The 26,861-nt window shown below is 44.3% G+C and overlaps 1 protein-coding gene across 2 annotated transcripts in view; it reads left to right on the forward strand.

Annotated features, from left to right (window-relative positions):
* The window catches only part of galnt9 (polypeptide N-acetylgalactosaminyltransferase 9), a 274,221-nt gene that overhangs the window by 61,012 nt on the left and 186,348 nt on the right, over positions 1 to 26,861 (forward strand). For both annotated transcript variants that reach the window (XM_048556262.2, XM_059654892.1), the window contains exons 3-5: positions 2,961 to 3,127; positions 10,217 to 10,391; positions 16,291 to 16,488. In XM_048556262.2, the coding sequence (XP_048412219.1) occupies positions 2,961 to 3,127; positions 10,217 to 10,391; positions 16,291 to 16,488 (540 nt within the window). The remainder of the gene's footprint in view (positions 1 to 2,960; positions 3,128 to 10,216; positions 10,392 to 16,290; positions 16,489 to 26,861) is intronic.

The following is a 26,861-nucleotide window of genomic DNA, read 5'->3' on the forward strand; positions in this document are numbered from 1 at the left end:
TTGATTGGAGTCATTTGTTTGCAGGTAAAGGGACTGCTGGTAAGTGGGAAGCTTTTAAAAGTGTGATAGCTAGAGTTCAAGGTCTGTATATTCCTGTGAGGGTGAAGGGCAAAGTTGGCAGGAGTGGGGAACCCTGGATGACAAGAAATTTTGAGGGTTTGACCAGAAAAAAGAAGGAGGCATAGTTCGGAAACAGGCAGCTGAGATCAAGGGAATCCTTGGAGGTAAATAGGGGATACAGGAGTTTACTGAAGAAGGAAAACAGAGGGCAAAAAGGGGACATGAGATAACATCAGTGAGAAGATTAAGCATGTTAAAGGAAAAAGAATAACTAGAAAGGGAATGGGACCCCTTAGGGACCAAAGTGATGATGTATGTGTGGAAGTGCAGGAGATGGTGGAGGTCCTCAGTAAGTAGTTCTCCTCTGCGTTTACTGGGGAGAAAGACATGAACTTGGGAACTTGGGTAAGTTAGTGGCCATATCTTGGGGACAGTCCATATCACAATAGAGGAGCTGTTGGAAGTATTAGAATGTATAATCTCCCTGTCTTGATCAGATAGACCCAAGATCCTGCAAGAGGCTAGAGAAGAAACTTTGGGCGCCCTGGCTGATATATTTGCATCATCATTAGCCACGGGTGAGGTCCCGGAAGACTGGAGGGTAGCAAATGTTGTGCCCTTATTCAAGAAGGGCTGCAAAGAAAATCCTGGGAACTATAGACCAATAAGCTTAACATCTGTGGGAGGTAAGTTACTTGAGAAGATTCTGAGTGATAGGATATACATGCATTTTGAAAGACAGGGTATGATTAGGAGCAGCCAGCGTGGTTTCGTGTATGGGAGATCATGCCTCATAAATTTGTTAGAGTTCTTTGATGAAGTGACCAGGAAGGATGATGAGGGTAGGATGGTAGATGTAGTCTATATGGATTTCAGTATGGCCTTTGGAAAGGTTCCACATGGTAGGCTGCCCTGGAAGGTTAGATTGCATCGAATCCAGGGAGACCTGGCAAATTGGATAAACAATTTTGGCTTGATGGTAGGAAGCAGAGGATGCTTGTAGGACTGGAGGCCTGTGACTAGCAGTGTGCTGTCAGGGTTCGGTGCTGAGCCCACTGCTGTTTGTATATTAATGATTTGGATGAGAATGCACAAGGCATGATTAGTAAGTTTGCAGATGACACTGAAATAGGCAGTATCATGGACAGTGAGGAAGGTTATCAGAAATTACAGCAGGGTCTTGGTCAGCTGGGGAAGTGGGCCGAGAAATGGCAAATGGAGTTTAATATAGATAAGTGTGAGGTGTTGCATTTTGGAAAGTCAAGTCAAAGTAGGAGTTTCATGATAAATGGTGGGGCCTGAAGGAATGTAGTGGAACAGAGGGACCTTGGAGTTCAGGTGCATAGTTCTCTGAAAGTGGAGTCACGGGTAGACAGAGCAGTGAGGAAGGCATTTGGCACATTGGCCTTTATCAGTCAGAGCATTGAGTATAGAAGTTGGGGAGTTACATTGCAGTTGTACAGGATGTTGGTGAGGTTGCAGTTTTAATCAACTTGCTACAGGAAGGATGTTATTAAACTGGAAGGAGCGCAGAAGAAATTTACAAGGATGTTGCCAGGACTCAAGGGCCTGAGTTATAGGGAGAGGTTGGACAAGCTAGAACTTTTTTATTTCGAGCATAGGAGACTGAGAGGGTCTCTTATAGAAGTGTATAAGATCATCAGAGGCACGGATAGGGTGAATGCACTCATTTTTCTTTCCCAGGGTTGGGGAATTGAGGACTAGAGGGCATCAGTTTAAGGTAAGAGGGAAGGGTTACATGGGAACCCGAGGGGCAATATTTTTACACAGAGGGTGGTGCGCATGTGGAATGACCTGCCAATGGAAGTGGTTGAGATGGTTACATTAACAACATTTAAAAGACATTTGGATGAATAGATGGATAGGAAAGGTTTAGAAGGATATGGGCCAAATGCAGAGAAATGGGGTTATCGTGGAAGGACATTTCGGCCAACATGGGCCCGTTTGGGCCAAAGGGCCTGTCTCCCTGCTGTAGGACTCAATGACTCCACAGGAATGAACTGAGGTCACAGCAGATTTAAAATACAAGGATGAGAGTTTTAAAATTCCCTGACATGGATGCTCTGTCAACAGTAGATGGTTATCATGAATTTTAAAGCAGTTAGCTGGAATAGGATATCACAGTGATATTACAGGGTTCAAAATGATACAGACAGCTTGCTCATTCTTGTTAAACTGGGAAATGACAGTGAAGTTAGACTTGGGCAGGGAGCAGAGGGTAAAGATTATGGTCAACGTCCTCATTTTCTTTGGCTGAAGCCGATTTTTCTCAGTTGTGTGGTTTTCCTCCTCCTGCTTCAAAGGAATCTGCCAACTTTTTTACACAACACAAGAGTATATGTTACTTCCAACTGCTGTTGTGTGACTGACACAAATAAGTTTCAAATCTGTCAGAACAACTCCCTGTACCTACCCAGGCAACAGAAATCGATCTTTAGATAGTTCAATGGCAATGATAGACAAAAGGGGACTGTATTTTGTAGAATAGAGCCTTTTGATCTCTGTTCATTTCTCAGAGCTGCAGAATGATTGAGTGAGCTTGCATTTGTGTAGTGCCCTTCATGACTCTGCAGCCCTAGCTTTTCTAGAGATGGTAGAGGTTTGAAGTGTTGCTGCAATGCATCTTATAGAAAGACTTCTAGTTTATAGAGGTCTCCCAAAAGATAATGAATTATAATCATTGATGTTCAATATTTGCAAGTTTGGCTGGATTTCTGAATTTTATACTTTGCTGATTATGACACAGTTATCTAACTAACCCCCTGAATGTAACATTGTAATTGTTGCTCCATGTTTATGCTTGTGAGAAAACACAGCGGCCATTCAAATCAGACAGCGGACTTGCTAACCAACCTTCTTGGGTTTTGATTGGGTTTTAGGTGCAAACAGATGATGTACCAGAGCCACCTCCCTCAGATCGCTGTGGTCTTCATCTTTGTGAATGAGGCTCTGTCGGTCATCCTGCGATCAGTGCACAGTGTTGTGAATCACACGCCTCCGCATCTCCTCAAAGAGGTCATCCTGGTCGATGATAACAGTGACAGTGGTAAGGACAGAATCTGAGGTACACCCAGCTCCTCCCAAAGAATAAGTCCCATTTGTTGTCATTGTCTGCGATTCTGCTGTTTTCTACATAGCACCCCGTTCCCTGGCCAACATCTCTGTCTCAGGCTCGCTGCAGTGTTCCAGTGGAGCTCAGTGTAAGCTGGAAGAATAGCACCTCATTTTCCGCTTGGGTGCTTCAGGACTCAATATTAGGTTCAATAATTTTAAGGCCTGGCGCCTTCCCCCATGTCACACTTCCACACCCCAACCCTGACAGGCCATGGGTTATTTTCATTATCAACATGTTGCCATCCACTCATAGTCCCCATTGTCACCTATCTTCTTCTACTGTAACTTACTACCAACAATTCCACTGTCTGCCTACCTTCCCCCCACCCCATCTGTCTCTCTGTCTCTGTCTTTGGTCTCCATCTCCACTTGTCTGCTCACTTTTTTTCCCCGCAAACCCTGACATCAGCGTAAATACCACCCTTTCTCGGCTATCGGTTCTGAAGAAGGTTCACTGGATTTGAAATGTTAACTCCATTCTCTCTCAACAGATTCTGCTGCGTTTCTCCAGCGTTTTCTGTTTTTGTCTCAGACTTCCAGTTTCTGCAGTTCTTTGTTTTATTCTGTATGGCGGTTAATTCAGTCCCCTAAGTACTTGGCCAAGGGATGAGTATCTTAGCTGGTGATGAACTGCCAATATACTTTGATCTATCACACACCAATCAACTCAATGGCTTTTACCTAGGCAGCACATTGGTGGGTTTCTCAGCCTATCGCATGCCAATCAGAGATTGGCAGCCTCTGGGTCCTAAAGACCCAGGACTTCAACTCATCACTAGTCATCCCAGCAGTTGGACAAAGTGTCTAACTTCCTGACTGGGTAACCATGGCGATGTGCCTGGCAGGTAGGGGCTTGGCCCTGGGATAGCTGGAGCCCACAGCTGGCTGACAGGGACATTAGCCACCGAAAGTCATTCCTTGCCCTTGCCCCCAATTCCCTTGAAGCCCCTTTTCTGGAGACTTCCACCCCACGACAAGAAGTTAAAGAACGCTCCCCTTCTCACTGCCATATCTCCTGTGAAGTAGATTTGACTGGTGGTCTTTAGGACCCAGAGGCTGCCAATCTCCGATTGGCATGTGATAGGCTGAGAAACCCACCAATGCCCTGTGTAGGTATCAGCCATTGAGTTGATTGGTGTGTGAAAGATCAAGGGAAACTGGCAGTTCATCACCAGCGAAGATACTCATCCCAGCACTTGAACTACAAATGGAAAAACAGGCTGTTTAGTCTTACAAGAAAGTCAAATGTTATTTGCCTCTTGTGGATATGTAATTGTAAATTTAAAACATGCCCCCACCAACACCCCATTCAGTTTATTTCCCAGTTGGTTTAAGTACTCCTGCTGCACAAATCTCTAATGGTGAGTTCTCCTCTGGGTCTATCTTCCCTGATCTTGAGCAGTCTTCATTTAGTCAGAAACAAAACGGGACGCAAGAACACAGCAGGCCCAGCAGCATCTCAGGAGCACAAAAGCTGACGTTTTGGGCCGAGACCCTTCATCAGAAAAAAAAAGAAAAAGCTTTTTTTTCTGATGAAGGGTCTAGGCCCGAAACGTCAGCTTTTGTGCTCCTGAGATGCTGCTTGGCCTGCTGTGTTCATCCAGCTCCACACTTTGTTGTCTTGGATTCTCCAGCTTCTGCAGTTCCCATTATCTCAGGTGCACAAGAACTTTCTCTCCCTAAAACCAACCTTCTTCAGGCCTCCCCTTGGGGCTGTGGGGGAGGTCAAGACTTTGTTAGTGACTAGTCCCGGGTACAGGGTTGGGTGGGCAGCTCCAAGGTGGTCAGGGCTGGGTGAAGATACCTCCCAAAGCTTCATTGCATTCTCACTGTCCTGTGCTCACCACTGGCCACCGAACAGGTCCATCCTCAGGTCCCACCCTTACACTGCAGCACATGAAGCTGAAGGTCTCCTCGTTATCGCAAAATTATCTTTGTTTTCTTCACTTTGTTTGTGATCTTGGCAGGTATTCAACCATCCATTTAGCAGATGATTCTCACATTCAGTCTAACCATCTCTGATGTTTCTTCACAGTTCTAGGAACAGAAAGCAAATCTTAGAAATCACACAGTTTCTAATTTGTTGATGTTTATCCTGGGTATTTACTTGCCTCTGCGCTGTGGAAATCATTCTTTAAATGCTTAGACACTGCAGTACAATCTCAGAGGACTGACAATCAGATGTAGGGTTGGGGCAGGGAATGTGCATCATTGCCTTGTATCATCTCATGCACCCACTGGTAATGGCTTCATTTCAGCGACTGTTTCCATGGTGGCAGAAAGAATTTAGTCATTGTAGTGATCCAATGGGACAGGCTAATTCTGTTCTGTTGCCAGTTTAGGACGAGCAATGTTGTCAGAGCTAGTTCAGTGTGAGATGAATGAGGTGGAACAGTTCCCAGTGTGCAGAGGCTCACACAGTCTACTTCCTCATAGACTTTCATGTGACAGCACAGACTGCTCTGCCTGTTCAAATGCCGTTAGAGTTTGTTACATAGCACTGTTTGTGCTCTCCACTATTGCTCAGTTGATAATAACATTCTTGGACATTATGACATAGGAGCTGAAGTAGGCCATTCAGCCCATTGAGTCTGCTTGGCCATTCGGTGAGATTGTGGCTAATCCAGTCATCTTGAACTCCACTTACCTGTCTACTCCCCATAACTTTGATTCCTTACTGTTTAATCTTTCTATCTCAGCCCTGAATATAGGTAATGACACATCACCTGCAGTACCCTGCAGTAAAGAATTCCACAGGTTCACTCCGCGCTGAGAAGAAATTCCTCCTCAACTCTGTCTTAAATATGGCAGCCCTTACTCTGAGATGCTGTCCTAGATTCTCTGCATCTATTCTGACGAGCCTTCTAAGAGACCCACATGTTTCAATAAGGTCCTGTTCTGTTCTTCTAAGCTCCATTGAGGACAGGCCCAAGCAACTCAGCCTCTCCTCATAAAAAGCTCCTTCCATACCCAGAATCAATGTTGTGAACCTTCTGTAGACTGCCTGCAACACCAGCCTAGATGTGGGGATCAAAACTGTTCACTGTATTCCAGCTGGGGTCCAACTAGTGCCCTGTGTAATTCTGGCAAAACCTGATTTTTCTTTATTTTTCTGTTCCCTTTGAAATGAAGGACTTGGGCCTGGTGCCACGTGCTGAGCTGCTGTTTTCGGACTGTAATTTAAATTTAAATTTAATTCCTTTCTACTGTGTTAAAACTGTCTCTGTAAGTCATGTTTGTGCTTTCTTTTAACCTTGTTTGTATAACAACACTTTCCATCTTACTCTGTAAGATTTGTACCTGGGTACATGTACATAAGAGGGAACCATTAAAAAGCGGCTGTTGAAAAACTTTCCCCTGTATTCCTGTACTTCTGGACTGGAGCATAAGTGACAATAAAGGATATTCTCTTCTCACATTCCATTTTCTAACCTATTAGTGTTTTATGCAAAATCCTTTATCCCAAATCCTTTTGTGCTGTTGCTTTCTGCAGTCTATCTCTATTTAAGTAATATTAAGCTCTTCTATTCTTCCTGTCTAAGTATGTAATGTCATAGTTTCCCACTGACCACTCGGTTATAGAATTATGGGCTCAAGCGCCTCTCTCAAACATGATCCAAAGCTGCACCTGAAAGCCCATGTGTAATCTTTCAAAGGAGATGCCAAAACAAGCCAGTAGGGTGGATGTAAAAGGTCGCTTGGCATTATTCCAAAGTAAAGCAGGGCACTATTAATCTCTCTATCAGCAGCACTAACAAAGTAGAAAATAGTAACAGGAGTAGGCCATTCAGCCCTTTGAACCAGCTCCGTCATTCGGTATGATCATGGCTAATCATCCAACTCAGTCCCTTGTTCCTACATTCTCCCCTGTTCCTTTCAATCCCTTTAGCCCTGAGAATGATAGTCAACTCCTTCTTGAACACATTTAATGATTTGACCTCAATGGCTTTCTGTGACAGGAACCCACAAATATGAAACAGACGATCTGGTCATTCGCACGTCACTGTTTGTGGGAGCTTGCTGTGGACAAACTGGTTCCCATGTTTCTGACACTAAAACAATGATCATACTTCAATATTTATTTCATTGGCTGTGCAGCACTTTCAAATGAATCAAAGAACTACAAATGCTGGTAATCTGAAACAAAAACAGAAGCTGCTGGAGAAACTCAGCAGGTCTGGCAGCATCTCTGGGCAGAAAGCAGAGTTAACATTTCGGGTTCAGTGACTCTTCTTCAGAACACGGCTCTGAAGTGGTCTTTGTGTTCATTGGACCTGAAACACTAGCTCTGCCTTTTCTCAATGGGTGCTGCCAGACCTGCTGAGTTTTCCCAGAATTTCTGATGTTGTTAACTGAAACATAACGATGAAGCGATCAGCAACCGTCAAATGTCAAGCTGTTCTGCCATGGTCACAGAAACCCCACTGGTTTGAACTTTAGCCTTCACTCTAGCTCAGAGTATTTGAGCCCTTCCTTGGCTCTAGTATAACCGCAGGCTTTCTGAAGCCTCTGTTCATAATCGTGAAGTCCCTACGTCACATCGATGTATATCTTAACTGCATCAAGTGTGGAAAATCTTGAATAATCTTTCACACCATGGCACTTATTGTTTGATGGAAGCTAGACTTTCCCCAAGAGTCTTGAGTCTGCAGGAAATGAAATCCTCGAAAAATTTAGGTTACAGCAGTCAGAATGGCCAGCTGAGCACTATCACTCTCCCATTGTTAATGTCAGTGGAGTCTGCAGCAGCTAGGAGGGTTACAGGTTATGGCGCTTGCAAGTATCTAACAGTGTTTCCCAAAATACCATAAGGTAATCAGAATTGAAGGCTGTGTCTCAGAATGTGAAGGGAAGATCCAACAATATCCCACATACTGAATGGCCACGTGATGTTTACAAAACCGCTCCCCCCCCCCACCAAAGGCATGGTGTTTATTTTTCAGTACTGGGTGCCCAGTGTTGTTGGAGTTTGCCTGAGCTGCTTCCCTTTCTATTCAAGAGAGTAGTGGTGGAGGGCTGCTTTTCACACTGGGAGGCCTGTGACCAGTGGTGTGCTGCAAGGAGCAGTGCCGGGCCCACTGCTTTCTGTCAGTTGTATCAATGATTTGGATGTAAACATAGGAAGTATGGTCAGAGATAATGGGAACTGCAGATGCTGGAGAATCCAAGATTACAAAGTGTGAAGCTGGATGAACACAGCAGGCCAAGAAGCATCTCAGGAGCACAAAAGCTGACGTTTCAGGCCTAGGCCCTTCATCAGAGAGGGAGTATGGTCAGTAAGTTTGTAGATGACACCAAAATTGGAGATGTAGTGGACAGCGAAGAAAATTACCTCAGAGTACAACAGGACCTTGATCAGATGGGCCAATGGGCCAAGGAACGGCAGATGGAGTTTTCAAACAAATAAACTAGGTGGAATGGTCATCATTAGACTCATAATTCTAAATATTTTTTGAATTCAAACTCTCCAGTATCTGGAACTGGTAAGATTTGAACTGACTCCCAAGAGCATTACCTGGATTCCTGGAATAGTGAGGTAGGATTAATGATAATACCACTAAGCCATCCCCTCCCCCAAGTTCATACCCAACTCTTCATTGGGATTGTGTATTTTACAATCTCATCATTCACTGGGTAAAGATATTCCAAAACGAGGGACCACAAATGAAAGACAGCCATTAATAAATCCAGAGGAGATTCTGGAGAAGCCTCTTTATTCACTGAGCTTGGAGAATAGGACTGCTGTGTATGCGGAATGTTTAAGGCAAACAGTATACATGTACTGAAAAGGGGAGCTGGATAGAAGAACATGGCAGACGAAGGGACAGGAGGACACAGTAATGAAATATATACAGTTGCAAGGAAGAGGCTCCTATGAAGCCAAAATGCAAACATCAGCTTTTTCCCCCCAATGTTGCCCTCTCCCTGACATTGGCCCTCAAACCATCATGGACTTGTTGGGCCAAAAGACCAATTTCTGTGCGGTAAAATCTGTATAACTCGGTGTAATTTTCCTGGACTGCAAAAATGGTGCATTATTGGCTTTAATGGATATTAATGGCTGATTGTCACCTTCCAACATTCAACTCCTGGCCTTCTGTAACTATTCTGCAACCTTCATGTTGTCACACATTCTTTCTGACTTTCAAGATCATCTCAGGCTTTGACTCTCCATTGTCGTTCTGTGTCTCTGTCTCTGCCTCTGTCTTTCTCTCTCTCTCTCTCATCCACTGTCATTGTTATCGAGGTCCACAACACAGAAAAAGACCCTTTGGCTCATTGGCTCTGTGCTGGTCAAAAACAACCATCTAACTATTCTAACCCCATTTCCCAGCACTTGGCCCTTAGCATTCTACGCCTTGGCATCATAAAGTGCATGTCTAGATACTTCTTAAAATGTTCTAAGGGTTTCTGTCTCCTCCACACTTTACAGTCAGCTCCAGGTTCCCACCGCTGTGCCCCTGAACTTAATTCTGTGTCCTCTGGTCATTGATACCACCACCAAGGGCAAATGTTTTTTCCTGTCTACTCTGTCAATGCTCTTCATAAGTTTATACATCATATCCCCCTTGCAGTCTCTTGTGCTCTAAGGAAGACTACTCCAAGTCTGTCCAATCTCTCTTCAGAACTGAGACTCTCCAGCCCTGACAATACCTTTACTCTCCTTCTCACCGTTTCTAATGCTCTCTGTCTACCTGTCTCTTATTTGCTGTTTCTACACTGTCCATGGGCCCAGATTCATTTTCTTGATTTACATCAGTTTGTGCTAGCGTGCACACTTCACCGTGCTTAAATAAGATTGGCAAAGACTTTTGGTGTAGATTGACACAGCAAAATTGACATCAGACTCTGCATTATCTCTTGGTTCTGTGCCTACAGGAAATGCCACCCTCACCTCAACTATTCAACAGCGGCCCAGAAAGGACACTGTGTGAAAAGCTGACATGTAGTTCATTGAATGTACATGAAGTTAGCTGGCTCAGTTTCAATTTGTAATGCAACAATGTCTTTGCTCTTTTAGTGGAACTGAAAATCAATCTGGACCAGTATATCAACAAGAGGTACCCAGGGCTTGTGAAAATAGTTCGGAATAGCAAGAGGGAAGGGCTGATTCGAGCCAGAATCCAAGGCTGGAAGGTAGCAACTGCACCAGTGGTTGGATTCTTCGATGCTCACGTTGAGTTCAACGTTGGCTGGTGAGTAATGTCATTCCACACCTTGTTATTTCATTGAACAGTTGGCCTGCTTTCCAGCCACACTTTTATTGAGAAATGAACAGTAAGAGCAGAGATCTCCAGGGTGTCCCACACGCACTGCGATACCTCATGCACTTCCCACTTCAGGCACAGATAGAATCTTCCATTCAAGAACTCAAAACATAAGTTCAAAACTGAATTAATTCAGGGCAAAACAAAGAACCAAGATGAAAGTTTTCTGGGGATTGATGCAGTCGGGGTGGGGAAAGATTTTGGAAATTTGTCTTTGAAAGCCTTTAAGCAGTCAAGACAGGCCCCTCTGTCTCTGATAACTTCCTGTAGCATTTCCTTTCTCCAGCCCAGACTCTTGTTCAGAGGAATTTCTAGTGTCTCATCAAGACTGAGCCTTTAAAACTATTAAACAGAAATCCACAAACAAATATTAGCTCTGTTTGCAAGATTATGAGAAAAGGCACATTTTGCTGAAGACTTTTATCCTGTGCTAGTCAGGACAGTTTGCAAGAAATACCAATCTAAAGACAAAACATCAAATGTTGCTTTCTCTTTTTGTTTATATTTCTGGCAGTGACGAAATTGTACATTTAGGAGAGAGACGTTCTGTGCTGTTCCCCTTGCAAAGGGGTATTGTCAAAGTGGTATCAAAATGTCTCTGTCATTGACTTCTCTCTGGGTGTTTAAAACAACCATGGATGGATGGGGTCAGGCACACACAGGCACCAAAGAATTTTGGCTTTGCTTTCAGCTGGTGAATAGGTTTTTCTGGGTGTTGGAGCTAAAAGCTCAAGTTCTCTGCTGCAAGGGTGAAGTTGTAGGCAGCAAAGTTTTCTCTTAAAAACCAGAAGGAGCAGAATAATTGTTTCTTCTGAACTGGAGGGAGAGACAGCATGTGAGAACTGTGTCACTGTGTTGCTGAATTTGCCTTTGCCAAGGGTGTGTTTATGGGACGCTGCCTATATTGGAACAGTTGATGATTATTGGCTAAATGATACATTATCTTAAGTATTTACATAGAGTAAAGTTATTCTAATTCCTCCTTTTGTTATATTTTAACTGTGTTGTAAGAATAAAGTGCATTTTTGTTCATGTCTAGTGGTGGGCTAATCGAATCAATCTGGAACTTATGGCCTTACACTTGCCTTGAAAAAATATAAAAGTTAGTTTCTCCCTGAAATGTAGTTTGGGGCATCTGATCTGGTCCATAACACTTGCAAAGTGTCCTGATGAGTACAAGGTGAAAAGTTTGAATGGGCCTTTTCTCAGCAGTACTCAAATTCTGTATTGCCAAGTGATTATTAGCATTCCTTGTATATGAACAATGCAGCACAGTGTTAATTCAGCCCAATGGGCTACTGCTCTCAGCTTGCCACCTCACAGATGTGAAGAAGAATTCAAAGTATACAAGAACTCGTGGGAGATGTTATCTTACATACATGCTCAAACTTTCAATCAGCATGTTCCACAACGCAAGAACAAAAAACCTAACAAATGGTTAATTTTATCAAGCGCAGTACGGTCTCCAGAATCTAGAATTGAAAAATCCAGTGAACTTACTGAGGAATGTTTGCATGGGCTCTGTTGACAGGGGATAAAATTCAGAACTTTCTTTCAAAGTGTGCATTCACTTAAATGTCACTATAATTAACACAGACAAACACACGCTGGAATAGAACAGCCTCAAAAATATCCTAAGCAAACCGGTATGTTGCTGCTAAGAGGAGTGACCTTCCGCATGTGATGCAGTGGCGAAACCTGGGGAATATGGCACTGATTCACCTGGGCACAAGGATGGCTGTTCCTCAGAGTGACCACCCCTGGGAGTGACTGTCTTTAGCGGTGGCTGTTCCTCAGAGTGACCATTCCTGGGAGTGACCGTCTTTAGTGATGGCCATTCCTCAGAGTGACTGTCCCTGGGAGTGACCATCTTTAGCGATGGCTGTTCCTCAGAGTGACCGTCCCTGGGAGTGAACATCTTTAGCAATGGCCGTTCCTCAGAGTGACCGTCCCTGGGAGTGAACATCTTTAGCAATGGCCGTTCCTGAGAGTGACTGCCCCTGGGAGTGACCGTCTTTAGCAATGACCGTTCCTTGGAGTGGCCATCCCTGGGAGTGACCGTTTTTAGTGTTGGCCGTTCCTTGGAGTGATTGTTCCTGGGAGTGACCGTTTTTAGTGTTGGCCGTTCCTTGGAGTGATTGTTCCTGGGAGTGACCGTCTTGAGTGTTGGCCGTTCCTTGGAGTGATTGTTCCTGGGAGTGACCGTCTTTAGTGTTGGCCGTTCCTTGGAGTGATTGTTCCTGGGAGTGACAGTCTTTGGCGATGGCTGTCTGCTCATTATCACATTGTTATTCATGGGAGCTTGCTGTCCACAAATAGGCTCCTGCTTTTCTAATGATAGCATAATGACTATGCACCACAAGAGCATTATTGACCATAAAGTACTTTGTGACATCCTGAAGTTGCTACATAAATGCAGGTGTTCCCACATTTAATTAGCATATTAGAAAATTGAAGAGAGTTCCTCATGAGGCAATTTTATTTTTGATCTTGCACCTTTCCTTCTGACTATGAAGGTGATTGGATTTTACTTAAACCAGTGTCGATGGTGTAACTGCAGATCTTAAACCCTCGTTTCCTCACTGAATGCTTTGCTCCTTTTGGGGTTATTAGGGTCGGTGGTCGCAACACCATAGATGACAGCAAATCTGCATGATCTGACACCCCACTTTTAAGTGATATGATTAGTCAAGGTTTTTTGTGAAAGCTGTGGGAATGTTTAAACAATTGGCGCAATTCGACCAAAATTATCTATAGGCAGTTTCTTAAAACACTTTCCTAATTGGATCAAATTGAATGCTTAAACAATATAAGTACGATCAATCAACACTGCTCAAACATTGTATTTTAGAAATTTTTTTCCGTTCAATTAACAGCTGCTTTTGAACTTGTATTTTAAAAATAAGTTCTATATTAAGGGGAGAAACTGGTTAAATTGCTGATTGGGTCCATTTAACTGTGAAGGGTAAGAGTGTTGTTTTGCAATAACAATTAATTGGAAACAATTTTTAAAAATTAATTCTTTCAAGGGATTTTGACCTCACTGTTACACCCAGCAGTTGTCACTCATCCCTAATGGCCTTTGAACTGAGCGTCTCACTGGACCATTTCAAAGAAAAGTTAAGAGTTAGGCACATTGCCATGGGCCTGGAGTCACATGTAAGCCAGACCAGGCAAGGATGGCACATTTCCTTCTCCAAAAGTTGAACATTGGTGAACCAGATGGGATTTTAATGACAATCAATGATAGTTGTCATGTTTTCCATTGCAGAAATTAGATTTATATTCCAGATTTCTTAGTTAAGTTTAAATATGACCTGCTGCTTTTTTTGGATTCAAGCCACCATCCAAACAGTACGAACCTGGGGCTTTGGAATTGTGAGCCTACTGACAGTGTCACAGTGCTCCCAGCTGGGATTTAACTGGGTCCAAAACACTGACCTCAGGATGAAAATGCTCAGGGTCAGTTAGAGGTGTGGTCTCTTCCAGTCACCTCCCACAATCATGTCCAGAGCCCAGAAATACTGGCTACAGGGCCTAAAGGGAATTGTGAAGGAGGTGATCATCCCAATGAGTGAATCCGTGATGATGGTTTTGTCTTGGAGTGACCATTCCTGGGAGTGATCATTCCTGGGGATGACCATCCCTGGGAGTGACTATCCCTGGGAGTGACTATCCCTGGGAACCATCCCTGGGAGTGACCGTCCCTGGGAGTGACTATCCCTGGGAGTGACCATCTCTGGGATTGACCATCCCAGGGAGTGACTATTCCTGGGAGTCACCATCCCTGGGAGTGACCGTCCCTGGGAGTGACCATCCCTGGGAGTGACTATCCCTGGGAATGACCATCCCTGGGAGTGACTATCCCTGGGAGTGACCATCCATAACAATGCCTGTCCCTCAGAGTGACCATCCCAGAGAGTGACCATCCATAGCAATGGCTGCCCTCAGAGTGACCATTCCAGTGAGTGATCATCCGTAGCAATGGCTGTCCCTCAGAGTGACCATCCCAGTGAGTGACCATCCATAGCAATGTCTATTCCTCAGAGTGACCGTCCCCGTGAGTGACCATCTGTGGCAATGGCTGTCCCTCAGAGTGACCATCCCAGTGAGTGACCATCCGTAGCAATGGCTGCCCTCAGAGTGACCATTCCAGTGAGTGATCATCCGTAGCAATGGCTGTCCCTCAGAGTGACCATCCTAGTGAGTGACCATCTGTAGCAATGGCTGTCCCTCAGAGTGACCATCCCAGTGAGTGACCATCTATAGCAATGTGAAGAAGGGTCCTGACCAAAACGTCAAACTTTCCTACTCCTCTGACGCTGCTTGGCCTGCTGTGTCCATCCAGCTCTACACCTTGTTATCTCAGATTCTCCAGCATCGGCAGCTCCTACTGTCTCTGTTGCAATAGAGGAGTGTTGGTTCTAGCCTTGATTCACATACTCAGGCTGCAGATCAGAACTGCCACATCTGCTAATGTGGTATACTGTATCCATTGTACCCGGTGTGGCTTCCTGTACATCGGGGAAACCACGCGGAAGCTTGGGGACCGCTTTGCAGAACACCTCCACTCGGTTCGCAATAAACAACTGCACCTCCCAGTCGCAAACCATTTCCACTCCCCCTCCCATTCTTTAGATGACATATCCATCATGGCATCATGGGCCTCCTGCAGTGCCACAAAGATGCCACCCGAACGTTGCAGGAACAGCGACTCATATTCCGCTTGGGAACCCTGCAGCACAATGGTATCAATGTGGACTTCACAAGCTTCAAAATCTCCCCTCCCCCCACTGCATCCCAAAACCAGCCCAGGTCTTCCCCTCCCCCCACTGCATCACACAACCAGCCCAGTTCTTCCCCTCCCCCCACTGCATCCCAAAACCAGCCCAGCTCGTCCCCGCCTCCCTAACCTGTTCTTCCTCTCACCCATCCCTTCCTCCCACCTCAAGCCGCACCTCCATTTCCTACCTACTAACCTCATCCCGCCTCCTTGACCTGTCTGTCTGCCCTGGACTGACCTATCCCCTCCTTACCTCCCCACCTATACTCTCTCCACCTATCTTCTTTTCTCTCCATCTTCGGTCCGCCTCCCCCTCTCTCCCTATTTATTTCAGAACCCTCTCCCCATCCCCCTCTCTGATGAAGGGTCTAGGCCTGAAACGTCAGCTTTTGTGCTCCTGAGATGCTGCTTGGCCTGCTGTGTTCATCCAGCTCCACACTTTATTATCAAGGAGGGAGACATAGAGGTTTAAAGGAGTAAGACAGAGAGGCTTAAAGAGGGAAATCCTGAGCTTAAAAGAGACAGAAGCTGTCAGTGATTGTTCAATTGGCCAGATTCAAAGCAGGATGGATATCTCCATTATTTGTGAGACTGGAGAAAGTTGTTGGGATCAGAAGGGGCAATTCCTAAATGGAGTGTTTACAAACAAAGATGAGAATTTTAAAGTCAAGGTGTTACCCAACTGGGAAGCTATCAGTGAGGATGGGAGGCCTTGGACCAGTCCAAGTTGGGATAAAGGCAGCAGAGTTTTGCAATGAACCTATATTCACAACCGATTGGGCATTACAACACTCAACTCTGTACGTGACATGGAAGCATCGAAAACTAGGAAGAGGTGCAGGCCATTTGGCACTGTGAGCCCGCCCTGCTGTTCATTATGATAATGGCTGATGATCTGATTCAATCCCTGATGCAAAATTCTTCCCATGCACTTTGATCCCTTTAGCTGCAGCAACAATATCTGCCATAACAAAGGCATGTAGCATTGAGGTTACGGAGAATGGCAATGACATATCTGAGCAGCCCCTCTCATTTTCTCTGCAGGATCCAACCAGTCCTGAGTAGAATCAAGGAAGACCGCACTCGTATCATTCTGCCAGCAATAGACAACATTAAGTACAACACATTTGAAGTGCAGCAGTATGCTAATGCAGCCCACGGCTACAACTGGGGGCTGTGGTGCATGTACATCATCCCACCACAGGATTGGCTGGACAAGGGAGATGAGACTGCACCCATCAGGTAAGAGCATTGAGCCTAGCCCGGCTGACCCTGATTCACTGAGGAGGGATTGCAGAAGTTTGGACTGTTCTCCTGGGAGAGACAGCAGCTTGCTACAGATTTTACAAAACCACGACAAAAGCAAGAAGGGGAAGCTGTTCCCGCTCATTAAGAAACAAAAGCAAGAGGCGCTGTGCAAAAGAAGCAAAGATGATGTGAGATAAAACATTTTCACCCAGCAAGTAGTTAGGGTGTGGAATACGCTGCCTGGAAAGCTGGTGAGGGCAAGTTCAGTTGAGGCATTCTGGAGGGTGTGGTGGTACAGCTTTAAGAAGTTATTTTGTCCTGGTTTTCTTTCAACAAGAGATTGAATGAGAAGTGTTGAGTAATCTGTAAGTAAGAAAACAGCATGTGAGGCCTTGGTACTTTTTTAAAGTTGGAATAATAGAAGCAACCTGAATGGGTGCGGTCAAGCTCCCACTTACAGAACCAGGATTGTTAATTTCTTTGGTTTTTTTTTCAGTCACTGTGATTTCTGTGCTCACAGCAGATTTGGAAAGCAGTGAATCTTTGCAGCTTCTATACTCTCTGTCTGAATTTTTTCTGGATATTCTTCCTCCTCAGCTGCTATGGGAATTACACATGAGACAGTCTGTTTTCCTGAATTTGCCTTTTGCCAAGGGTCTGTTTATGGGATGTTACTGTGTTGTAATATTAGTGATTGTTACTATATCTATCGTTTTGTTATGTTTCCCAGTAGAGTTAAGTTATTCCAATTCCTTCTTTCTTTTGTTGTATTTTAACTATAGTGGATGAATTAACTGTTTTTTGCTTTAAATCCAATAGTTTGATCAATCAAATTGCATCTGGAATGCAATGCCTTATATTAACCTTTAAAATCAGAAAAATTAAGGTCTAGACTATCTGCTGAATATTTTGAGGGGGTTTGGCCTGGCCCATAACAAGGGCCAGTGGATGGAAATAGTATGCAGGGTAGTGGGGAAAGGGAGGATACAGGCGCGAGGTAATGATCTTGTTTGGCGAGGCTCATTGGGCTGAATGACCTCAATAGCAAATTCCATGGTTCTGTGACTGTCCAGCGAAACTGGAGAGACTGACCTGGATCATCTTCAAGCAGGGAAAGTCAAGGGGAAGGTTTAATGAAGGTATTCTGGAATAAATAAGTGGAGTATGCGGCATGTTGTTGGAAGAGCAGTAACCAGAGGGCCACAGGTTTAAGGAAATTGCTGAAGGAACTAGAAGGAGTAGTGAGAATTACTTCTTTGGATTCAGCGAGTTGTTGTGATCTGGAATGTGTTGTCTGACAGGGCATTGGAAGCAGGTTCAGTAGGAACGTCGGAGCCTGAGGGGTGACCTTATCGAGGTTTATGTGGGACATGGCTAGGGTAAGTAACCAAGGCCTTTTCCCCAGGGTGGGGGGAGTCCAAAACTAGAGGGGCATAGGTTTAAGGTGAGAGCGGGAAGATGTAAAAGAGACCTGAGGGGCAATGTTTCACACAGAGGGTAGTTCATGTGTGGAATGAGCTGCCAGAGGAAGTGGTAGATACAGATACAGCCATAACATTGCAAAGACTTGCGGACAGGTACATGGATAGGAAAGGTTTAGAAGGATATAGGCCAATGGCTGGCAAATGGGACTAGTTTAAGTTGGGTTGGCATGAATGAATTGCACTGAAGGGCCTGTTTCTATGCTGTATGACTCTGTGACTCTCTGACTCTAGGAATTCTCAACAGGAAATTGGATAAAGGCTTACAGGAAACATTTGCAGAGTTGTGCAGACAGGGGCATTGGAACTAGTGGACTGTTCTTTCGGAAAACCAGCATAGGCAGAATGAGCCAAAAGGTCTCTTGCTGTAAAGAAGCGCAGAGAATGCTGGAGAAACTTAGCAGATCTGGCAGGGTCCATGGAGAGAGAAAAGCAGGGCGAGCATTTCGAGACTGGAATTACTATTCTTTAGAGCTTCAGTTCTCTGTGTGCTATCATTCCTCTATTTGTGAAGTGTCACACACACTGTAAAGAAGCAGTAACATTCTCACGACCACAACCCAGTCCTCGCTGCCAAGCAATGTTTCATCTCCATATCTCCACAACATCTTCTACTTTGCGTGGAATTTGTGTCAATGTTTGCTGATGGAAGCCAGCACTAGCCCTCTCTCCTGCTCTGTTGCTAACTGATCGGTCTGACTCCATGACATCTTACTGTTGTGAGTGGAAATTCCCTCCACTTAAATATTGGGCATGCCCATTGGCCCAAATCTTCCAATCAGTGTCAGGACCCATTGGTCCTCAAACGGACAATGACCCACTGACCCACATACATCAAAGACAATCACCAACTTCTAATCCACACCGAAAGAGGATTCCCTCAGATAGGGAAACCTTGCAGAGAATAGCAAAGAGAATCAGTGAGGAAGCAGTTGTTAGGGGCGGCATGGTGGCTCGGTGGTTAACACTGCAGCCTCAGAGCGCCAGGGACCCGGGCTCGATTCCAGCCTCAGGCGACTGTCTGTGTTGAGTTTGCACGTTCTCCCTGTGTCTGGGTGGGTTTTCTCCAGGTGCTCCGGTTTCCTCCCACAGTCCAAAGATGTGCAGGCCAGGTGGATTGTCCATGCTAAGTTGCCCACAGTGTTCAGGGATATGTAGATTTAGGTCAATAACAGGGGATTGGGCCTGGGTGGGATGGTCGGTGTGGACTTGTTGGGCCGAAGGGTGTGTTTCCACACTGTAGGGATTCCAACAGTTCTAAGACACATTCTCCCATTTATGTCACCGGCTGCAGTGAGATAGGCCTCACTGCCCAGTGTGAATGTCGATGAAAACAGAATGTTACAACTAGACCCTGGGTGAAGTTTCCCTGATTGAGTTATGATTTGAGACAGCTACCCCAAATTGTAGATTTCCCAGGAGAGGAATGATGAATTGGTTGTCCTTCGTTATTCACTTGCCTCTTTGGTTGGATGCAACATTTAAAAAGAATCCCTTCCATAGCACACATCTTTCTCCCAGCCTCAAATCAAGTTCTATTTCATAAAGGAGCCAATTTTTCTTGAGTTAACAAAAGGTTAGTTTATTAATTACTATACGGGAGAAGAAATACCGACGCAACGCACATTCACACAGATTAGGAACAAGAGCTGAGTCCAAAAGATAAAATTTAAACAAAAAAGGATACGTAGATCACTCTCTGAATTGTTCATGAAAGGAGGATAGTTGAAGCTTCTGCTCAATACCCTGGAGGTTACTGGTAGCAATGATATTGATCGTTGATCTGTACTTTGTTTTGAGATTCATTGTTTTGTTGGCTGATTGCATTTCCTACAACCTGAACCTACTCTCATAACTGATTTGCAGCACTCAGAATGAGAGAGTCTTTATGTGCAACACAAGGATGACCAGTGGGCACCGAAGCAAACTGATGCTCAAACACAGACTGGTATACAAGAGTGTTCAGTCCTACTAGTCAACTCCAGCAGAGTTGAAACTGACTATTCACCCAAATCCTTTGTGTATCCTTCCAAGGCAAAAACAGAAAATGTGCCTGTAGTTTGGGGTCAGCTTGCAGTTGAGTAGAGGATCATTAGCTTCTTGTTAACTTTATTATCAAAAGTGATCCCAGTCCAGTTTGTTTTAAGTCTCTTTGATACTTATGGTGTTAATTTCCATTGGTATCCTACTTCTGTATCTCTTTATTTTTCTCTCTCTCTCTCTCTCTTGCTCTCTCTCTCTCGCCTCAATGATTGAATGATTGAGTAAAAAGACTGGGCAGTGGGTGTGTTGTTGGATCCAGTGACCAGAAGATTTAGACCAATGGTTTTGGACCCCAATCCAAACTCCATTTTGTAGTTACCGAGAGTACTCTTCTCCCCTGCAACAATCTCAGACTAAACTAGTCTCTGTGCAATTCTGAGCTGATGCTCAGAGAGCTTTCAATTTCCTGTTTGATTGACTGATTTATTGTCACATACACCAAAATATAGTGAAAAGCTTTGTTTATGAGTGATACAGGCAAATCAAAGTAAGCAAAGGATGTACAGATCAAAAATACTTAGACAGAGACATACAGGTTCGATTACACAGGGTGTGCACTACACAACATCAACGTTAGTAAGATCAGCATTATTTGAGGGCAGAGAATCCGTTAATCATCCGATAACGGCTGGGAAGAAGCAGTTCCTGAACCTGCTCGTGCATGTGCTCAGGTTTCTATATCTACTGCCTGGTGGAAGGGATTGTAAGAGATCATTACTGGGGTGTGATGGACAGGATTGTCCTGGTTAGAGCAGTTGCCATACCAGGCCATTATGCACGCAGACAGTTTGCTTTTCAATGGTGCATCTGTAAAAGTTGGTGAGGGACCTTACGATCATGCCAAATTTCCTGAGCTGCCTGAGGAAGAAGCAGAATTGTTGTACCCTCTAGGACAGATTCACCTACGCCTACCTCTGTAGCACCACTTACCTTCACCCCTGGTTCAGCTCACCTCAAACCATCCTTCATGCCTTTGTTAAATCTGGACTCAGTCTTCCAGTGCACTCCTGGCTGGTTCCTCACACGCTACTGTCTGCAAACCTGAGTCATAGATAAAGTCATAGGCATCTATAGTACAGCCCTTCAGAGTTTATGCTGGTCCAAAATAACCATCTAACTATTCTAATCCCATTTTCTAGCACTTGGCCCATTGCCTTGTATGCCTTGGCATCGCAAGAGCACATCTAAACACTTCTCCAATGTTACAAGTGTTTCCTCCTCTACCGCATTTTACATAAAATAAGATAGTGGCTGATCCATGACATTTATCCCATAATCCTGATCCCTTTAAGTAATTCTATCCATCTCAGCTCTAAAATAAGAAAAAAACATCAACTAATATAAAATTTCAGAAGACAGCTCCAAATGTCCAACACCATTTATATATAGACGTGTCACTCAGTTTCACTCGTAAAATAGATTTTGATCAGCTATACACCCTTGCCCTGTATTCTTCAACCAGTGTAAACTGTCTACTTTTTCTGCTTCCGCCTGCTAGCTCAAAAATTTCCAACAGTTCAGCTCCAATCCTAGCTTGTGCAGTCTCCTTCAGCATTTAATCTTTGGAGTCCAGGCAGGTTTAATTCTGACAGGCAGCACTGCTGTCCCTTCAATATATCATTTCTAAGAAAGGATACTTGATCAGATGGAAGCTGCTGGAAAAGCTCAGCATGTCTGGCAGCATCTGTCAAGAAAAATCAGGGTTAACGTTTTGGATCCGATCCCAAAACGTTAACTGCTTTTTACTTCACAGATGCTGCCAGACCTGCTGAGCTTTTCCAGCAACTTCTGTTTTTGCTCCTGATTTGCAGCATCCGCAGTTCTTTCGGTTTTTATACTTGATCAGATTGCCGATTTCTGGACCTGATAGCTGCTTTCCCCATAACTCACTAACGACCAGAACCTGAAAGGCACACTCCAAAAAAAACACTTGATAATTGAGCAGCGTTAAAAGTGAAGCTGACTCCACTGGAAAAAACGGAATGGGAACTAAAGCTTGGAGAAATTGCCAAAGGTAGTTGGATAGAGACAATGAAGGAGAAATCTCAGAGACCGGCCTTCTGGAATTTGGATTAAATTTGTGCCAACATAAAACCCAGTGCTACATAACTCCTGATAAATTCTACACATGAAGGAAAATGAAACTACCGGCTCTATCCAAGGCTTCCACTGCTCCCGTCTCCATGGCAACAAAGTAATGTGGTCTGTGGTCCAGATCATTAGAACCAGTTAGTGCTGAAGGACCAATGAAGTTGGTTGGAGCATTTAGCTTTGAATAACCCCTCTCTCTGAGAGAACTCACGAGAAAGAAACAAAACGCGAATTTTTTTTTGCCTTCAGGAAGGGGTGGACGGTTAATGAAAAAGAAGAAAGAAAAAGAGTTACATCTTTTTAAGAGATGTAAATGCGACTAAATTCTGCCAGAAATAAATATACCCAAAGTTACCATAAATCTATCACATGCGAATGTGGAACTGAAACACAGTTAAAAGGGGACTTAAAGATTATGAGCTCTGCAGTCAAGAGAATGTTAATGGTTCACAAATGGCTCATTTATTTGTTTGCGATATGGGGGTGTTTGTAGAGGAAGCAAATTAGTTCAGTTCTTGTGTGGGAAGGCTCACATCTTGCTCAGTCAGTGTGAGAATTATTCCCTTCAAGTGCAACATTTGAATTGATTCCTGAGCTAAGAGGGTCATCCTGGGCAGAAGAGGACGATAATCTCTGGAGCTTTGAAGGGTTTGAGGCAACCACATTGAAATGTACAGATGTTTTCGGGGGTTCAGAAGGTGCCGATGAGCTGCTCCCCATTGGCTGAAGAGTTTAAATACAAGGCACATTGTCCTAGAATAAAAGGCAGTCCATTTAGCACCGTGTGGATGTGGCAGTGTTAGACTGGGATGAGCAAAATCAGGAGTCATGTGACACGGGATTATATTTTCTTCACCTGAAGGAGCTGTGCTCGGAAGTTTGTGATTTCAAACAAACCTGTGGGACTATAGCCTAGTATTGCGTGACTTCTGATATTTAAGATATAATCAAGGCAAAATCTCTTCCCTGTGAGGGAAATCTTTGCCTTTCTGTTCACCAGAAATCAATTCAGCCATTGAGTGATTTATTTTTTAGACAGTAAGCAAACTAAACATTCAGGTTCGGGAGAATTTAAATTCAAATTATTAAACAAACCTGGAATTGGAAAACGGGTCTCGGTGATGATAAAATGATTAAATTTTTATGAAAACCCATCTGGCTGACTGATGCTGTTTAGGGAAGGAAATCTGCCATCCTTATCCAGTCTGGCCTACACATGACTCCAGACCCACCCAACATTCCGTCTGAACTGCTGGTGTGTGCACCTGCTCTGATGTTCTGTGCACAGCGATCGGTTTAGTTATGCCAATCAATCAATTTCTGAGGTGGATGTTGCTGCTGCGCACGGACCTTTGAGCTCCTGTTGGAAAACAGGAGGGAGTGATGGACCCACAGCATTGTGGTTCGCTCCTCACCGGCCTCTGAATTGGCTCCTCAGTCACATAATAAGTAGGCATTAATTGCTATCCTTAGCAATGACCCTCACATCATGTCAATCCCTTTTCTATAAACAATTCCTGAAATCAATTCCTCAATTTAAAGATTTTCTGAACAAGGACCTAGGCCCAAGATGTCACCTTTCCAGCTCCTCTGATACTGCTTGGCCTGCTGTGTTCATCTAGTTCCACACTGTGTTATCTCAGACTCCAGTATAAGCAGTTCCTACTATCTCTCAACTTAAAGAGAGTTGGTTACAACACCCAGATTTTTTTTCCTTTATTCATATACAGGATGAGGGTGTTGCTCTCCAGGCAACATTTATTGCCCATCCCTAATTGCCCAGAGGGCAGTTAAGAGTCTACCACATTGCTGTGGGTCTGGAGTCACATGTAGGCCAGACCAGGTAAGGATGGCAGTTTCCTTCCCTAAAGGGCATTAGTGAACCAGATGGGTTTTTCCCGACAGCTGTCAATGGATTCATAGTCATCGTTAGATTCTTAATTCCAAATATTTTATTGAATTCAAATTCCACCATCTGCCATGGTGGCATTCGAACTCAGGTCCCCAAGACACTATCTGTGTCTCTAGATTAATAGTCCAGTGATAATTCCACTAGGCCATCGACTCCCCATTAAAAACCCCGCATAGATGGTCAAGGTCAGAAGTCAGACCACACCAGGTTATAGTCCAACATGTTTATTTGTAATCACAAGCTTTTGAAGCATGATGAAGGGGCAGCGCTCCGAAAGCTTGTGATTTTGAACAAGCACACTACACTATAACCTGGTGTCATCTGACTTCTGATCTTGTCCACCTCAATCCAACACTGGCACCTCCACATCATGCCAAATGGTGGAGTGGGTAAAGGACATTAGACTTTACAAGTCCAGGACCCCGATTGGTAATGAACTGGTGGAGGAACCATCCATCCATTGTGTTTGGGCTGTTGGCTGTTGGGATTTGGCCAGGCTGGCTCCAAATGAGCGGAGTCCTTTGGTGCAAAAACTAACATATATTGGTTCTTGTGATCTTGGTGATGGGCTGATTTTTTACAGGGGCACCTACAGGAGCTAAATCCTTCTTTTTCTACCTCTCTCAGGAGATAACAGTGGATGAGTTGGAGGTGAATTTGATAATCAGCTGGTCTGTCACTGCCTTTGAATTTTGTCTGTCTGTGATGACACAATCTAATAATGTGCTGTGCGCAGAATGTTGCACAGTGCGTTATGTGCACACCTGTTTGCCTGAAAGTGGGTGAGACTTATTTTTGAATCGGAGAGGACAAGGCAGGAAACGGCCTCTACCGCAAAGAGCTGGAGCATTGTGTGCAGTTCTGGAATCCACATTATTGAGAGGGATGTGATTGCACTGGGGAGGGTGCAGGGGAGATTTACCGGGATGTTGTCTGGGCTGGAGAGTTTCAGCTATGAAGGGAGATTGGACAGATCGGGATTGTTTTCCTTAGAGCAGTGGAGACTGAGGGGGGACATGATTGAGATGTGTCAGATTATGAGGGGCAGAGTCAGGGTAGACAGGAGGAGACTTTTCCCCTTGATGGAGGGATCAGTGAGTAGGGGCATAGATTTAACATAAGGGGAAGGAGGTTTAGAGGAGATGTGAGGAAAGCCTTTTTCACCCAGAGAAAAGTGGGAACCTGGAATTCAGTAGTGGGGTTCGTACAGGTAGGAACCCTCGGAACATTGGAAAAGTATTTAGATGCACCCTTTCATTGCCACGTCATACAAGGTTAGGGGCCAAGTGCTGGGAAATGGGACTAGAATAGTTGCTTATGGTTGCCTTTGACCAGCCTGAGCATGATGGACCGAAGGGCCTTTTTCTATGTTGTGGAGCTGTATGCCTCTAGTATGCTATAACTGACGTCTGGCAATGCTTTAACTGTAAGACAAAGGATTGGATCTTTCTCGTACAACTCATAACATTTGGAGCTGGACTCCTGCTTCCTGTCCTGTTCATTCAATGAGATCTAATGTCCTGAGTAAACAGACCGACTCTATAGCAGCTTACCTTGTCATTGCACCATAACGCCAATGTGTCATTCAGCCCATTGAGTCTGTTCCATCATTCCAGTTTTAGCTGATATATTTCTCAGCCTCATTCTCCTGCCTTCTCCCTGGAACCCTTGAACCCCTTATTAATCAAGAACCTCTCTACCTCAGTCTTCAATACACTCAACGACTTGGTCTCCATCACCCTCTGACTGAAGAAATTCCCTCCTCATCTCATTTCAAAAGTGTCACCCCCTTCACTCTGAGGCTGTGCCCTCGAGTCCCAGTCTCTCCTACTGGTGGAAACATCATCTCCACGTCCACTCCATCCAGGCCTCTCAGTATTCGGTAAGTTTCAATCAGATCCCCCTCATATTTCCATTGTGTTCAGACCCAGAGTCCTCACCTGCTCCTCATAATGACAGTAATGAAAACCTAGGAAATTCCAAGGATGCACTGGGTGGAATTATGACAAAAGACCTCCTTTTGGAAGTTGATCTAGGCTTTATTTCTTGAATCACGCATTGTTTCCCTAAACATTAGTATCCCTCACCTCAGAAACAAGAACAAGATAGGGACATTTGATGTACCTGCAAACAGTCCCATTATATAAATGCATCACAGCCCAAACTGGTGAATTTGGATAGCATCCAGACGCTGCTTCTGCACTAGGTCCATTATTGTCATTGGGGCATAGATGCAGTAACCCCTTCTGCTCAGAATTCTCACGACACAAAATAACCAGCCCCAAGTCTAGGGTTCTGTTCATTGGCACTGGAGATGTTGATGTAGAGGATGGTGAAGACAGTTTCACTGAAGGTTGAGACGTAGGTGACGATGTACTAAGCAGGTTTGAAAGGCTGATGAAGATGACATGAATAGAGTTTGAAAGGACAATGAATGCATGTCCAACCTATTCTGAAAGATTACAGAAGCAATTATCAATGGAGATTGACAGGGCAGTGAAGATAGCATCAGTGGAGTTTGAAAGGAAGGAAAAAGTGTCAAGATAGAGATTGAAAGAACACTGAAGGAGCATTCAATTAGATTTAAAAGGTTGGTCAGTCACAGAGATGCAAAACTCTCGGGAATGTGTTTGATAATGTGGCATTGTAAATAGTCTACAGTGAGCTCATCAAAGAAAACTCTATATTGATTTCAGATTTTGCAGATGGAGCCGTGGTCTGATATTTCAAGGCCTTGAGGCTGTAACACACGGAAACAGATAATTATACCTCGAGCAACAACATTGAATAACTCCCTATACACCCAGCACAGTGTCCTCTGTAACATTTATGCAATTACT

The sequence above is a fragment of the Stegostoma tigrinum genome, chromosome 26 (genome assembly GCF_030684315.1).
Source record: "Stegostoma tigrinum isolate sSteTig4 chromosome 26, sSteTig4.hap1, whole genome shotgun sequence".
NCBI lineage: Eukaryota > Metazoa > Chordata > Chondrichthyes > Orectolobiformes > Stegostomatidae > Stegostoma > Stegostoma tigrinum.